This window comes from Scyliorhinus torazame, chromosome 12 (genome assembly GCF_047496885.1).
Source record: "Scyliorhinus torazame isolate Kashiwa2021f chromosome 12, sScyTor2.1, whole genome shotgun sequence".
In the NCBI taxonomy this organism is placed as follows: Eukaryota; Metazoa; Chordata; class Chondrichthyes; order Carcharhiniformes; family Scyliorhinidae; genus Scyliorhinus; species Scyliorhinus torazame.
Window position 1 is genome coordinate 6,868,550 of NC_092718.1, and position 12,434 is coordinate 6,880,983.

At 53.2% G+C, this 12,434-nt stretch overlaps 1 protein-coding gene across 2 annotated transcripts in view; it reads left to right on the plus strand.

Annotated features, from left to right (window-relative positions):
* map2k1 (mitogen-activated protein kinase kinase 1) overlaps positions 1-12,434 on the plus strand; it is a 143,747-nt gene that overhangs the window by 41,322 nt on the left and 89,991 nt on the right. Inside the window, exon 2 of one of the 2 annotated variants that reach the window (XM_072470345.1) lies at positions 2,821-2,898. The exons of the other annotated variant lie outside the window; for it this stretch is intronic. Within the exon in view, the coding sequence (XP_072326446.1) occupies positions 2,821-2,898 (78 nt within the window). The remainder of the gene's footprint in view (positions 1-2,820; positions 2,899-12,434) is intronic. 2 annotated transcript variants of the gene reach the window in all.

Consider the following 12,434-nt stretch of genomic DNA (forward strand, 5'->3'; position numbering starts at 1 on the left):
GGGGGAGAATGTGCAAACTCCACACGGACAGTGCCCGGGCCCGGATCGAACCCGGGTCCTCGGTGCCGTGAGGCAGCAGTGCTAACCACCGTGCCGCCCCTTGTATATCTGAAAATAACGAAGAAGAGTTGAAATCTGGAAAGCACAAATTATTTCAATCCGTATTACCAAACGGAGATAAAAGCTGTGGTTATGAAGAGGTAAAACAAAGAATGGTGCATATCAGGTTAACCAACTCTGCGAAGATTGAACCCTCAGTTTTATTGTCGCTGGAAGTAACCATGTGAAAGAAAAAGAGAGAATGTAAATCTGGAGAGGTTGCACAATGTTTCCCTCAGTATTGACAATACTATTTGTAGTTTGGCTGCAGAAGATCCTCGAAATTGGGAAAAATATTTATTGGACAATCGGAAAAGACTGGCTGCATTACATGAGAGGCAGAAAGAGACTGAAATGCAGAAGAAAGTCATTCGGGGGTCTTCAATTTGGACAGTCAGAAACTTGACAACTTACATATTTAACATGCACTGTATTTCAGTCTCTAACTGAGCCAGTCTCTGTGGCTTTAGTCGAGGTGGGTGTGGCTTTATTGGTTCAGAGTTTCCTATGTAGAATCCAATCATCGCCTGTTACCAGGCAGGATACGACAATCCAATCGAGTCCCACCGACCTGTTGGGTCGCAGACCTAATTCTACCTCTACCTCTAATTCTACCTCCCTCTCTCGCTCATTCTCCGAAACCTCAAACTGGAAGCCTAGATTGAAGGAAGATGTGCTAGAAGATAACTATCTGAAACAAAGACTCTTATCCTTTTTTGCTTCTATTGTTATTTTACACCCCTCTTTTCCCCTCTGTGTTTGTCTATCCCATGTGTGTTGTTACGAGAGGGAGATATTACAAATTTGGGTCCAAAAATGGGATCGAAGATGTAGCAGGCAATTTAGGGGTTAACAGATGGATGAAAAACTGCTAGCATAGAGTCAGAGGAATATGCCCACACCTGGCCTGAGTTACACTGTCCCATTCAGACTTAAACTCGTAGGTGGGGATACACAGGATACCCCTGTTCAGCCAGGATGATCCATTTGAGATCCATTGTCCTTCCGAACACTCTTGTTTGACCAGTCATTAGGCCAATACAGAGTCTGATGGCCTCTTTTGTCTGTAAATGGTAGGATAGTTGCCAATCAATAGCATGGCTCTGTTCTTTTGTATAAACAGGAGCGGGAAATCAGCCAACCAAGGTAATGGATAATGGGTTTAAGTGTAGTCACCTCAGGAGAGAATCTTTCTTTGAGGGGCTAGAGAGAGCTAAGAGAGTGAGAGAAAGAATGCTGTTTGAACAGTTGGGGAGAAGGATTTGTAAAACCACGGAGAGGTCTGGGAAAGCTGTTCAGGAAACAGGCTTTTGAACAGAGTTCTGAAGGAACTCCATTAACAAAAGAAAAGTTGCTTTGTAAATGCACCTTTGCCTGCCTGTGTAAGTGGCATGAGAGCTGCATGTTAATTTGACGTGCTGTTTAATGGTAACTAGTGTGTTAGGATTAAGAAACTACATGTAATCTGTTATTGTTAGGGTTGAAGTTTAAATATTGTTTTTCTTTTCTGTTCATAAAGTTTGTTTGTAAAATAACCACGCCCTCTTTGTTATGTTATCATTCCTGGAACGAATGTGCACCATCTTAACTTATGGTTCTGGTCCAGTATCTTAGCCACCACTGCTGAGAGCTGAGCAGGTATCCAGAACAGCGTGTAGAGGGTGGAGCGAGTTAAAGTGGGAGGGTTAGGAATATGATAATTAGCCTGTTGTATTTGCTGCATATTTAATCATAGTTCCTATCACTAAAGTTAATTGTGTTTACATTTACAAACCTGGTGACTCCACTTATTGGACAGGCAAGGGCTAAAGGCTTTGGATGTTTTTCTGAGATTTTTTTTTTTTTAAACAAACAATTTTATTGAGGTATTTTTTGGCATTGTAAACAGTTACAGATAACAGAAATGTGCAAACATCAATATAAAACCAATACTTCAATCAAACCACACTGCACATGCCCGCTCCTCTCCCCTAGACACTACCCGCCTATTTATCCCTCCTACTCTACTCTCATCCGCTCCCCCCCCCCCCCCCCCCCCCCCCCCCCCCAGCTGACGTTCAGACGTTCACTTTCCCACAAAGAAATCGATGAATGGTTGCCACCTTCGGGCGAACCCCAGTACAGATCCACTCAAGGCGAACTTAATTTTTCCATACCCAGAAAACTTGACATGTCCGAAAGCCATAATTCGGTCTTCGGGGGTTTTGAGTCCCTCCATGCCAGCAGTATTCGCCGCCGGGCTATTAGGGCAGCAAAGGCCAGAACATCTGCCTCTTTCTCCCCCTGGACTCCCGGGTCTTCCGAAACCCCTAAAATTGCCACCCCTGGACTCATCACCACCCTTGTTTTCAGCATCCGGGACATGACCCCCGCAAACCCCTCCCAGTATCCCCTAAGCTTAGGACATGCCCAAAACATGTGAACATGGTTCGCTGGTCCTCCTGCGCATCTAGTGCACTTGTTCTCTTCCCCGAAGAATTTGCTCATCCGGGCTACCGTCATGTGGGCCCCGGTGAACGAACTTAAATTGAATGAGGCCGAGCCTGGCACATGTTGCGGTTGAGTTTACCCTACTCAGAGCTTCCGCCCACAGCCCGTCCTCCATCTCCCCGCCAAGCTCCTCCTCCCATTTGAGTTTCAGTTCCTCCATCTGGGACTCTTCCCCCTTCATGAGCACCTTGTAGATATCCAAGACTCTACCCTCTCCTCCTTCTCCTCTAGAGACTATTCTGCCCTGGATCCCTATTGGCGGGAGGCGTGGGAAGGATGGGACCTGTCTGCGTACAAAGTGCCGCATCTGTAAGTACCTAAAGTCATTTCCCCTTTCCAACCCAGCTTTCTCCTCCAAGCCCCTCAAGCTCGCAAAACTCCCCTCCGGGAACATATCGCCCACCTCGCCCGCCGTCATGTTCAAAACACTCCATCCATGTTCCCGGGGGCGAATCGATGGTTATCACATAATGGAGCCCAGACAGACGCAGTCCCCCCCCCCCCCACATGCCTCCTCCACTGGCCCCATATCGGCAGGGCCGCCCCCACTACCGGGCTGGTGGAGTACCTGGCCGGCGACAGCGGTAGGGGAGCTGTGACCAGGGCTGCCAAACTGGTGCCCCTGCACGAAGCCGCCTCCACTCACTCCCAGGTAGACCCCGTACCCACCATCCACTTCCTTATCATGGCTATGTTAGCCGCCCAGTAGTAGTTGATCAGACTCGGCAATGCCAGTTCCCTCTCGCTGCGGTTCCTTTCAAGCATCGCCTTCCTCACCCGCGGGGATTTTCCCACCCAGACAAAGCTCATGATGATTTTGCCGGTCCTTTTGAAGAAGGATCGTGGGATAACGATCGGGAGGCACTGGAAGATGAACAGGAATCTCGGGAGGATTGTCATCTTTACCGTCTGCACCCTCCCCGCCAGTGACAGCGGGAGTGCATCCCCTCTCCGAAACTCCCTCTTCATTTGTTCCACCACCCTAGACAAATTTAACTTATGCAACCTGCCCCAGTCTCGTGCCACCTGTATCCCCAAGTACCGGAAACTTTCCCCAACCAGCCTAAATGGCAGCTCCTTCAGTCTATTCTCCTGGCCCCTTGCCTGCACTACAAACATCTCACTCAAATCCCGCCGGAGTGAGAGCCCCCGAATGTGCAGCTCCCTCGCTCATTGCCGCCACCGGAAGTCCTGAGAATTATTTATTAATTTCAATTGTGTTGCGACTCCAGGTAAATTGGGGGCAGGAATAATAATAATCTTTATTAGTGTCACAAGCAGGCTTACATTAACACTGCAATGAAGTTACTGTGAAAATCCCCTAGTCGCCACATTCCGGCGCCTGTTCGGGTACACAGAGGGAGAATTCAGAATGTCCAATTCACCTAACAGCACGTCTTTCGGGTCTTGTGGGAGGAAACCGGAGCACCCGGAGGAAACCCACGCAGACACGGGGAGAACATGCAGACTCCGCACAGACCCAAAGGGCAGTGCAATGGTTAGCACTGCTGCCTACGGCGCTGAGGAACCAGGTTCGATGCTTGCCCTGGGTCACTGTCCGTGTGGAGTTTGCACATTCCCCCCGTGTCTGCGTGGGTCTCGCCCCCACAACCCAAAGATTCACGTTAGGTGAATTGGCCGCACTAAATTGCCCCTTAATTGGGGAAAAAAAAAAGAATTGGGTACTCAAAATTGATTTTCAAAAAAGACAGTGACCCAAGCGGGAATCGAATCAGGACCCCAGTGCTGTGAAGCGACAGTGCTAACCGCTGTGCTACCGTTCCACCCAATGACCTAGGCCCTAGGGGGTCATAGCAGTGTCGATGTGCACAGATAATTGAAGGTGGCAGGACAGGTGGAGAGAGCAGTGACGAAAGCAGAGTATTCTGGGCTTTATTAATAGAGGCACAGAGTATAAGAGCGAGGAGGTTGTACTGAACTTATACAGACACTAGTTAGACGGCAGCTGGAATATTGTGCCCAGTTATGGGTGTCACACTATAGGAAAGATGTGAACGTGTTCGAGAGAGCAGGAGAGGTTCACAAGAATGGTTTCAGTGATGAGGATAGATTGGAGAGGTTGGGACTGTTCTCCTGGGAGAGAAGAAGGTTGAGAGGAGATTTGATAGAGATGTTCAAAATCATGAGGGGGGTGGTCAGAGTAGACTGGGAGAAACAGTTTCCCCTCGTAACAGGTTCGAGAATGAGAGGGCACAGATTTAAAGTGATTTTAAAAGAAACAAATGTGATGTGAGAAAAAAACCTGTTTGCACAGCGAGTAGTTGGGGTCTGGATGCATAGCGTGGAAGTGTGCTGGAGGCCGGCTTAATGGAGATGTTCAAGAGGGCATTAGATAATTACTTGATTAGAAATAATGCACAGGGGTGCGGGGTAAAGGCACGGGAATGGGAGTCATATTGTACCTTTGAGGGGCCGGCACAGACACGATGGGCTGAATGGCTTCCTTCTGCGGTGTAATAATTTTGTGATTTTGACAAGGTGATGACAGACGGGATTGGCCTCCATTGCGATGCGCCCAGTCAAATGGTTTACCAGCGCTCATTATTGAGATTCAGGGATGGACAATGGGCACTTGGGACAAAATGGCAGGTACCCCTTGAGCTGTATCATGTCGTCTTCAGGTGAGGTACAAGAGGGAAGGTAGGGGTAACAATACACCAGTATGCTGATATGCATCAGGTTTTGTTCAATAACTCTCCTGTGAAGAACCTGGGCTTATTTTATTATGTTAAAAGTGTTTCGATACAAACTTCATGCCCTTTAGATCAGCCCAAAGTATTTCACAGCCAGTCACTGGGCTCGTAATCCAGAAGCCCAGGCTAATGGGGACAAGAGTCCAAGTCCCACCACAGCAGGCAGCACAGTGGTTAGCATTATTGCTTCACAGCGCCAGTGTCCCAGGTTCGATTCCCGGCTTGGGTCACTGTGTGGAGTCTGCTTGTTCTCCCCGTGTCTGCGTGAGTTTCCTCCGGGTGCTCCGGTTTCCTCCCGAAAGACGTGCATGTTGGGTGAATTGGACATTCTGAATTCTCCCTCTGTGTACCGAGCAGGCGCCAGAGTGTGGCAACTAGGGGATTTTCACAGTAACTTCATTGCATTCTTAATGTAAGCCTACTTGTGACACAAAAGATTGTATTTTTATTTAAGTGCATGTGGTGGTATGTATTAGGGGTAATGTGGTACCTGTGAAGCTGAGAGGCTATTGGCTGACTGGTCCCGGGTCCTGGTTGGATCTGCCGACTTCTGGCTCCGCCCTGAAGGCGGAGTATAAGAGCCCGAGCTTCTCCCCGCAGCCTCATTCTGTTGCTGAACTGCTGGGGACAAGTCTCGCTTAATAAAGCCTAGATCGACTTCATCGCTTCTCGTCTCGCGTAAGTCATTGTGCGCTACAATTTATTAAGCGTGCTTAAAAGACTATGGAGCTCCGGATCGCCCCGGAGTGCCTGCGGATCAGCCCCCACGCAGCGAACTCGGCGGCCGTATTCGAACACTGGCTAGCATGCTTTGAAGGCTACCTCCGAACGGCTCCCGGCCGGATCACGGAAGAGCAGAAAATGCAGGTCCTGCATTCGAGGGTAAGCCCGGAAATTTACTCACTAATAGAAGATGCAGAGGATTTCCCGACGGCGCTCGCATTGCTGAAGGGCATCTACGTTCGCCCCGTAAACCAGGTCTACGCGCGCCACCAACCCGCGACGAGACGGCAAATTCCCGGAGAATCGCTCAAGGAATTCTACGACGCGCTGCTAATTTTGGGACGAGGCTGCAACTGCCCGCTGGTGAACGCGATCGAACACACGGACCTGCTAATTCGGGATGCATTCGTGGCAGGTATGAACTCCCCCCAAATTCGTCAAAGACTTTTAGAAAGAGAGTCGCTGGGACTCTCAGAGGCACGGGCCCTTGCAGCCTCCCTTGATGTGGCCTCCCAAAACGCCCACGCCTACGCCCCCGACCGCGCGGCAGACCATCCCGGGGGGGCCCGCTGCTATTTCTGCGGACAAGTGAAACCCCCCCGGCAGCGTTGCCCGGCCCACGCAGCTACTAGTAAAAGCTGCGGCAAAAAGGGCCATTTCGCGGCAGTGTGCCGGTCCCGGGAGGTCGCCGCAATCCCCGGAGAAGAACGAGGACAGCACATCCCAAACAGCGCCCCCCCCCCCCCCCCCCACCCCCCCAGCGACCCACGGGCGCTGCCATTTTGGGTCCCGGGCACCACGAGGGGAGGATGGGCGCCGCCATCTTGTGACCCCCCAGCCACGTGCGATTCATGGGGGCGGCAATTTTGTCCACCCCCGACCACGTGCGACCCACGGGGGCGGCCATTTTGTCCACCCCCGGCCGTGTGCGATTCATGGATGCCACCATCTTGGTTGACAACAAAGGACCCCAGCATCGACGGCTCCACGGGGTCCGAAGAAGACGCTGCGACACTACTACCACGACTGGCTTCGGTGACACTGGATCAATCACGGGCCCGGACGCTCCAGACGACGACAACAACGGTGCTGGTCAACGGATATGAGACGCCATGCCTGATCGACTCCGGGAGCACTGAAAGTTTTATTCACCCAGACACGGTAAGACGCTGTTTTCTGACCATCCATCCAAACACGTAAAAGATTTCCCTAGCTGCAGGATCCCACTCAGTGGAGATCAAAGGGTTCTGCATCGCAAACCTAACGGTGCAAGGGAGGGAGTTTAAGAACTGCGGGCTCTACGTCCTGCCCCAACTCTGCGCGCCCACATTACTGGGATTAGACTTCCAATGTAACCTTCAGAGCCTAACATTCCAATTCGGCGGCCCAATACCCCCACTCACTATCTGCGGCCTCGCAACTCTCAAGGTTGAACCGCCGTCCTTGTTTGCAAACCTCACCCCGGTGTGCAAACACATTGTCACTAGGAGCAGACGGTACAGCGCCCAGAACCGGACATTTATTCGGTCTGAAGTCCAGCAGTTGCTGAAGGAAGGCATAATCCAGGCCAGCAATAGTCCCTGGAGAGCCCAGGTGGTAGTCGTAAAGACCGGGGAGAAGCAAAGGATGGTCGTAGACTATAGTCAGAACATCAACAGGTACACACAGCTAGATGCGTACCCTCTCCCCCGCATATCCGACATGGTCAATCGGATTGCTCAGTATAAGGTCTTTTCCACCGTGGACCTCAAGTCCGCCTACCACCAGCTCCCCATCCACCCAGGTGACCGCAAGTACACCGCCTTCGAGGCAGACGGGCGGCTATACCACTTGCTAAGGGTCCCATTTGGCGTCACGAACGGGGTCTCGGTCTTCCAACGGGAGATGGACCGAATGGTTGACCAGCACGGGTTGCAGGCCACGTTCCCGTATCTCGACAACGTAACCATTTGCGGCCACGATCAGCAGGACCACGACGCCAACCTCCAAAGGTTCCTCCAGACCGCTAACACCCTGAACCTCACCTATAACGAGGAAAAATGCGTTTTTAGCACAAACTGTTTGGCCATCCTGAGATACGTAGTGCGCAATGGAGTAATAGGCCCTGACCCAGAACGCATGTGCCCCCTTATGGAATTTCCCCTCCCCCATTGCTCCAAAGCCCTGAAACGTTGCCTGGGCTTCTTTTCATATTACGCCTAGTGGGTCCCCCAGTACGCAGACAAGGCCCGCCCGCTAATACAGTCCACTACCTCCCCCCTGTCGACAGAGGCTCGCCAGGCCTTCAGCCGCATCAAAGCGGATATCGCAAAGGCCACGATGCGCGCCATCGACGAGTCCTTCCCCTTCCAGGTCAAGAGCGACGCATCCTATGTAGCTCTGGCGGCCACCCTTAACCAAGCGGGCAGACCCGTGGCCTTTTTCTCCCGGACCCTCCACGCCTCAGAAATCCGCCACTCCTCCGTGGAAAAGGAAGCCCAAGCCATAGTGGAAGCTGTGCGACATTGGAGGCATTACCTGGCCAGCAGGAGATTCACTCTCCTCACCGACCAACGGTTGGTAGCCTTTATGTTTGATAATGCACAGCGGGGCAAAATTAAGAATGACAAGATCCTAAGGTGGAGGATCGAACTCTCCACCTACAATTATGAGATCTTGTATCATCCCGGAAAGCTGAACGAGCCGTCCGATGCCCTATCCTGCGGCACATGTGCCAACGCACAAATAGACCGCCTCTAAGCCCTCCACGAGGACCTCTGCCACCCGGGGGTCACTCGATGCTACCATTTCGTAACGTCCCGCAACCTCCCCTACTCTGTGGAGGAGGTCCGTACAGTCACCAGGAACTGCCACATCTGCGCCGAGTGCAAACCGCATTTTTTCAGGCCGGATAGAGCGCACCTGAACAAGGCTCCCTGCCCCTTTGAACGCCTCAGTTTGGATTTCAAAGGGCCCCTCCCCTCCACCGACCGCAACGCATACTTCCTGAACGTGGTGGACGAGTACTCTCGTTTCCCCTTCGCCATCCCCTGCCCCGACATGACAGCGGCCACAGTCATTAAAGCCCTTGACACCATATTCACACTGTTCGGTTTCCCCGCGTATATCCATAGCGACAGGGGGGTCCTCCTTCATGAGTGACGAGCTGCGCCAGTTCCTGCTCAGCAAGGGCATAGCCTCGAGCAGGATGACCAGCTACAACCCCCGGGGGAACGGGCAAGTAGAGAGGGAGAACGGCACGGTCTGGAAGACCGTCCTACTGGCCCTATGGTCCAGGGATCTCCCAGTTTCCCGGTGGCAGGAGGTCCTCCCAGACGCTCTCCACTCCATCCGGTCGCTGCTGTGTACCACCACTAACCAAACGCCGCACGAGCGCCTCCTTGTCTTTCCTAGGAAGTCCGCCTCTGGAACGTCGCTGCCGACCTGGCTGGCGGCCCCAGGACCCATCTTGCTCCGGAAACATGTGCGGGCGCACAAATCGGACCCGTTGGTCGAGAGGGTTCACCTTCTCCACGCGAACCCGCAGTATGCCTATGTGGCGTACCCCGACGGCCGACAGGACACTGTCTCCCTGCGGGACCTGGCGCCCGCCGGCAACACACACACCCCCCCGACACCGATCACCCCCTCCCTGCCACCGGCGCACCCCGCGACCACACCCTTCCCGGGGGGGATCGGTCCTCCTCCCGTGCCCGCCAGGAGTAAAACAGGAACAAACAGCGAAATGCTCCCAGAGACGACAACGCCTGAGCAAGCACCTGCACCACCACCGGGGCTGAGGCGATCGACGAGGAAGACCAGACCTCCCGCTCGACTCGTGGAATCCGCGTGACACCAAGAAAAGTAAGAATGTTGTTGTAACAATTTTTTTTGCCCGTATTGTAAATAGTTCTCACAAACATGTACATAGCCCAGTGTAGGGCTAAAGCTGTATTAACACAGTCCGAAATTTGTTCCAGGGCCAGCCTTGTAAACCCCTACCACCATGCGAACCACCACCCCGCCGGGTTCCTTTTTAACAAGGGGTGAATGTGGTGGTATGTATTAGGGGTAATGTGGTACCTGTGAAGCCGAGAGGCTATTGGCTGACAGGTCCCGGGTCCTGGTTGGATCTGCCGACTTCTGGCTCCGCCCTGAAGGTGGAGTATAAGAGCTCGAGCTTCTCCCCGCAGCCTCATTCTGTTGCTGAGCTGCTGGGGACAAGTCTCGCTTAATAAAGCCTAGATCGACTTCATCGCTTCTCGTCTCGCGTAAGTCATTGTGCGCTACAATTTATTAAGCGAGCTTAAAAGACTATGGAGCCCTGGATCGCCCCGGAGTGCCTGCGGATCAGCCCCCACGCAGTGAACTCGGCGGCCGTATTCAAACACTGGCTAGCATGCTTTGAAGGCTACCTCCGAACGGCCCCCGGCCGGATCACGGAAGAGCAGAAAATGCAGGTCCTGCATTCGAGGGTAAGCCTGGAAATTTACTCACTAATAGAAGACGCAGAGGATTTCCCGACGGCACTCGCATTGCTGAAGGGCATCTACGTTCGGCCCGTAAACCAGGTCTACGTGCGCCACCAACTCATGACGAGACGGCAAATTCCCGGAGAATCGCTCGAGGAATTCTACGGCGCGCTGCTAATTTTGGGATGAGGCTGCAACTGCCCGCCGGTGAACGCGATCGAACACACGGACCTGCTAATTCGTGTGCATTCGTGGCAGGTATGAACTCCCCCAAATTCGTCAAAGACTTTTAGAAAGAGAGTCGATAGGACTCTCAGAGGCACGGGCCCTTGCAGCCTTCCTTGATGTGGCCTCCCAAAACGCCCGCGCCTACGGCCCCGACCGCGCGGCAGCCCCTCGGGCTCCGTGGACCCCAGTCGCGACCAACTTCCCGGCACCCCCCTGCCCACAAGCTTGCGCGGTTAAATCGTCAGACCATCCCGGGGGGGCCCGCTGCTATTTTTGCGGACAAGTGAAACACCCCCGGCAGCGCTGCCCGGCCCGCGCAGCTACTTGTAAAAGTTGCGGCAAAAGGGGCCATTTTGCGGCAGTGTGCCGGTCCCGGGGGGTCGCCACAATCCCCGGAGAAGGACGAGGACAGCACATCCCCAACCCCCCCCCAGTGCCCCGCGGGGGCCGCCATTTTGGGTCCCGGGCACCACGAGGGGAGGATGGGCGCCGCCATCTTGTGACCCCCAGCCACGTGCGATTCATGGGGGCGGCCATTTTGTCCACCCCCCGACCACGTGCGACCCATGCGGGCGGCCATTTTGTCCACCCTCGGCCGCGTGCGATTCATGGACGCCACCATCTTGGTTGACAACCAATGACCCCAGCATCGACGGCTCCACGGGGTCCGAAGAAGACGCTGCGACACTACGACCACGACTGGCTTCGGTGACACTGGATCAATCACGGCCCCGGATGCTCCAGACGACGACAACAACGGTGCTGGTCAACGGATACGAGACGCCATGCCTGATCGACTCCGGGAGCACTGAAAGTTTTATTCACCCAGACACGGTAAGACGCTGTTTTCTGACCATCCATCCAAACACGCAAAAGATTTCCCTAGCTGCAGGATCCCACTCAGTGGAGATCAAAGGGTTCTGCATTGCAAACCTAACGGTGCAAGGGAGGGAGTTTAAGAACTACAGGCTCTACGTCCTGCCCCAACTCTGCGCGCCCACATTACTGGGATTAGACTTCCAATGTAACCTTCAGAGCCTAACATTCCAATTCGGCGGCCCAATACCCCCACTCACTATCTGCGGCCTCGCAACTCTCAAGGTTGAACCGCCGTCCTTGTTTGCAAACCTCACCCCGGATTGCAAACCCATCGCCACTAGGGGCAGACGGTACAGCGCCCAGGACCGGACATTTATTCGGTCTGAAGTCCAGCGGTTGCTGAAGGAAAGCATAATCCAGGCCAGCAATAGTCCCTGGAGAGCCCAGGTGGTAGGCGTAAAGACCGGGGAGAAGCAAAGGATGGTCGTAGACTATAGTCAGACCATCAACAGGTACACGCAGCTTGATGCCCTATGGGAAAGGAAATCTACCGGCCTGGCTCAGTCTGGCCTAAGCTTGACTCCAGACCCACAACCGTTTTGGCTGAGCGGAAACTAGAGATCTCTTCTGCTCCGCTAACCGTACCTTGGGATCTTTCACATCCATTTGAGAAGGCGGATGATGTCTCTGGTTTAACCACTTATTCGAATGACAAAAAACTCTGGCAGGACAGCTTGCCCCCAGTACTGTACTGATGTATTGGCCGAGACGATACTATCCTGCTTGAAGCTCCTGACTCATGGATGAGACTGCTCCCAATGACTCAAGCCGGGAATGTGGGAATATGTGGAATCTGCCAGAATCGGCAAAGGAGGGAGGGATTTGGCCTAAAAAAGTTAATGTGGTTTTG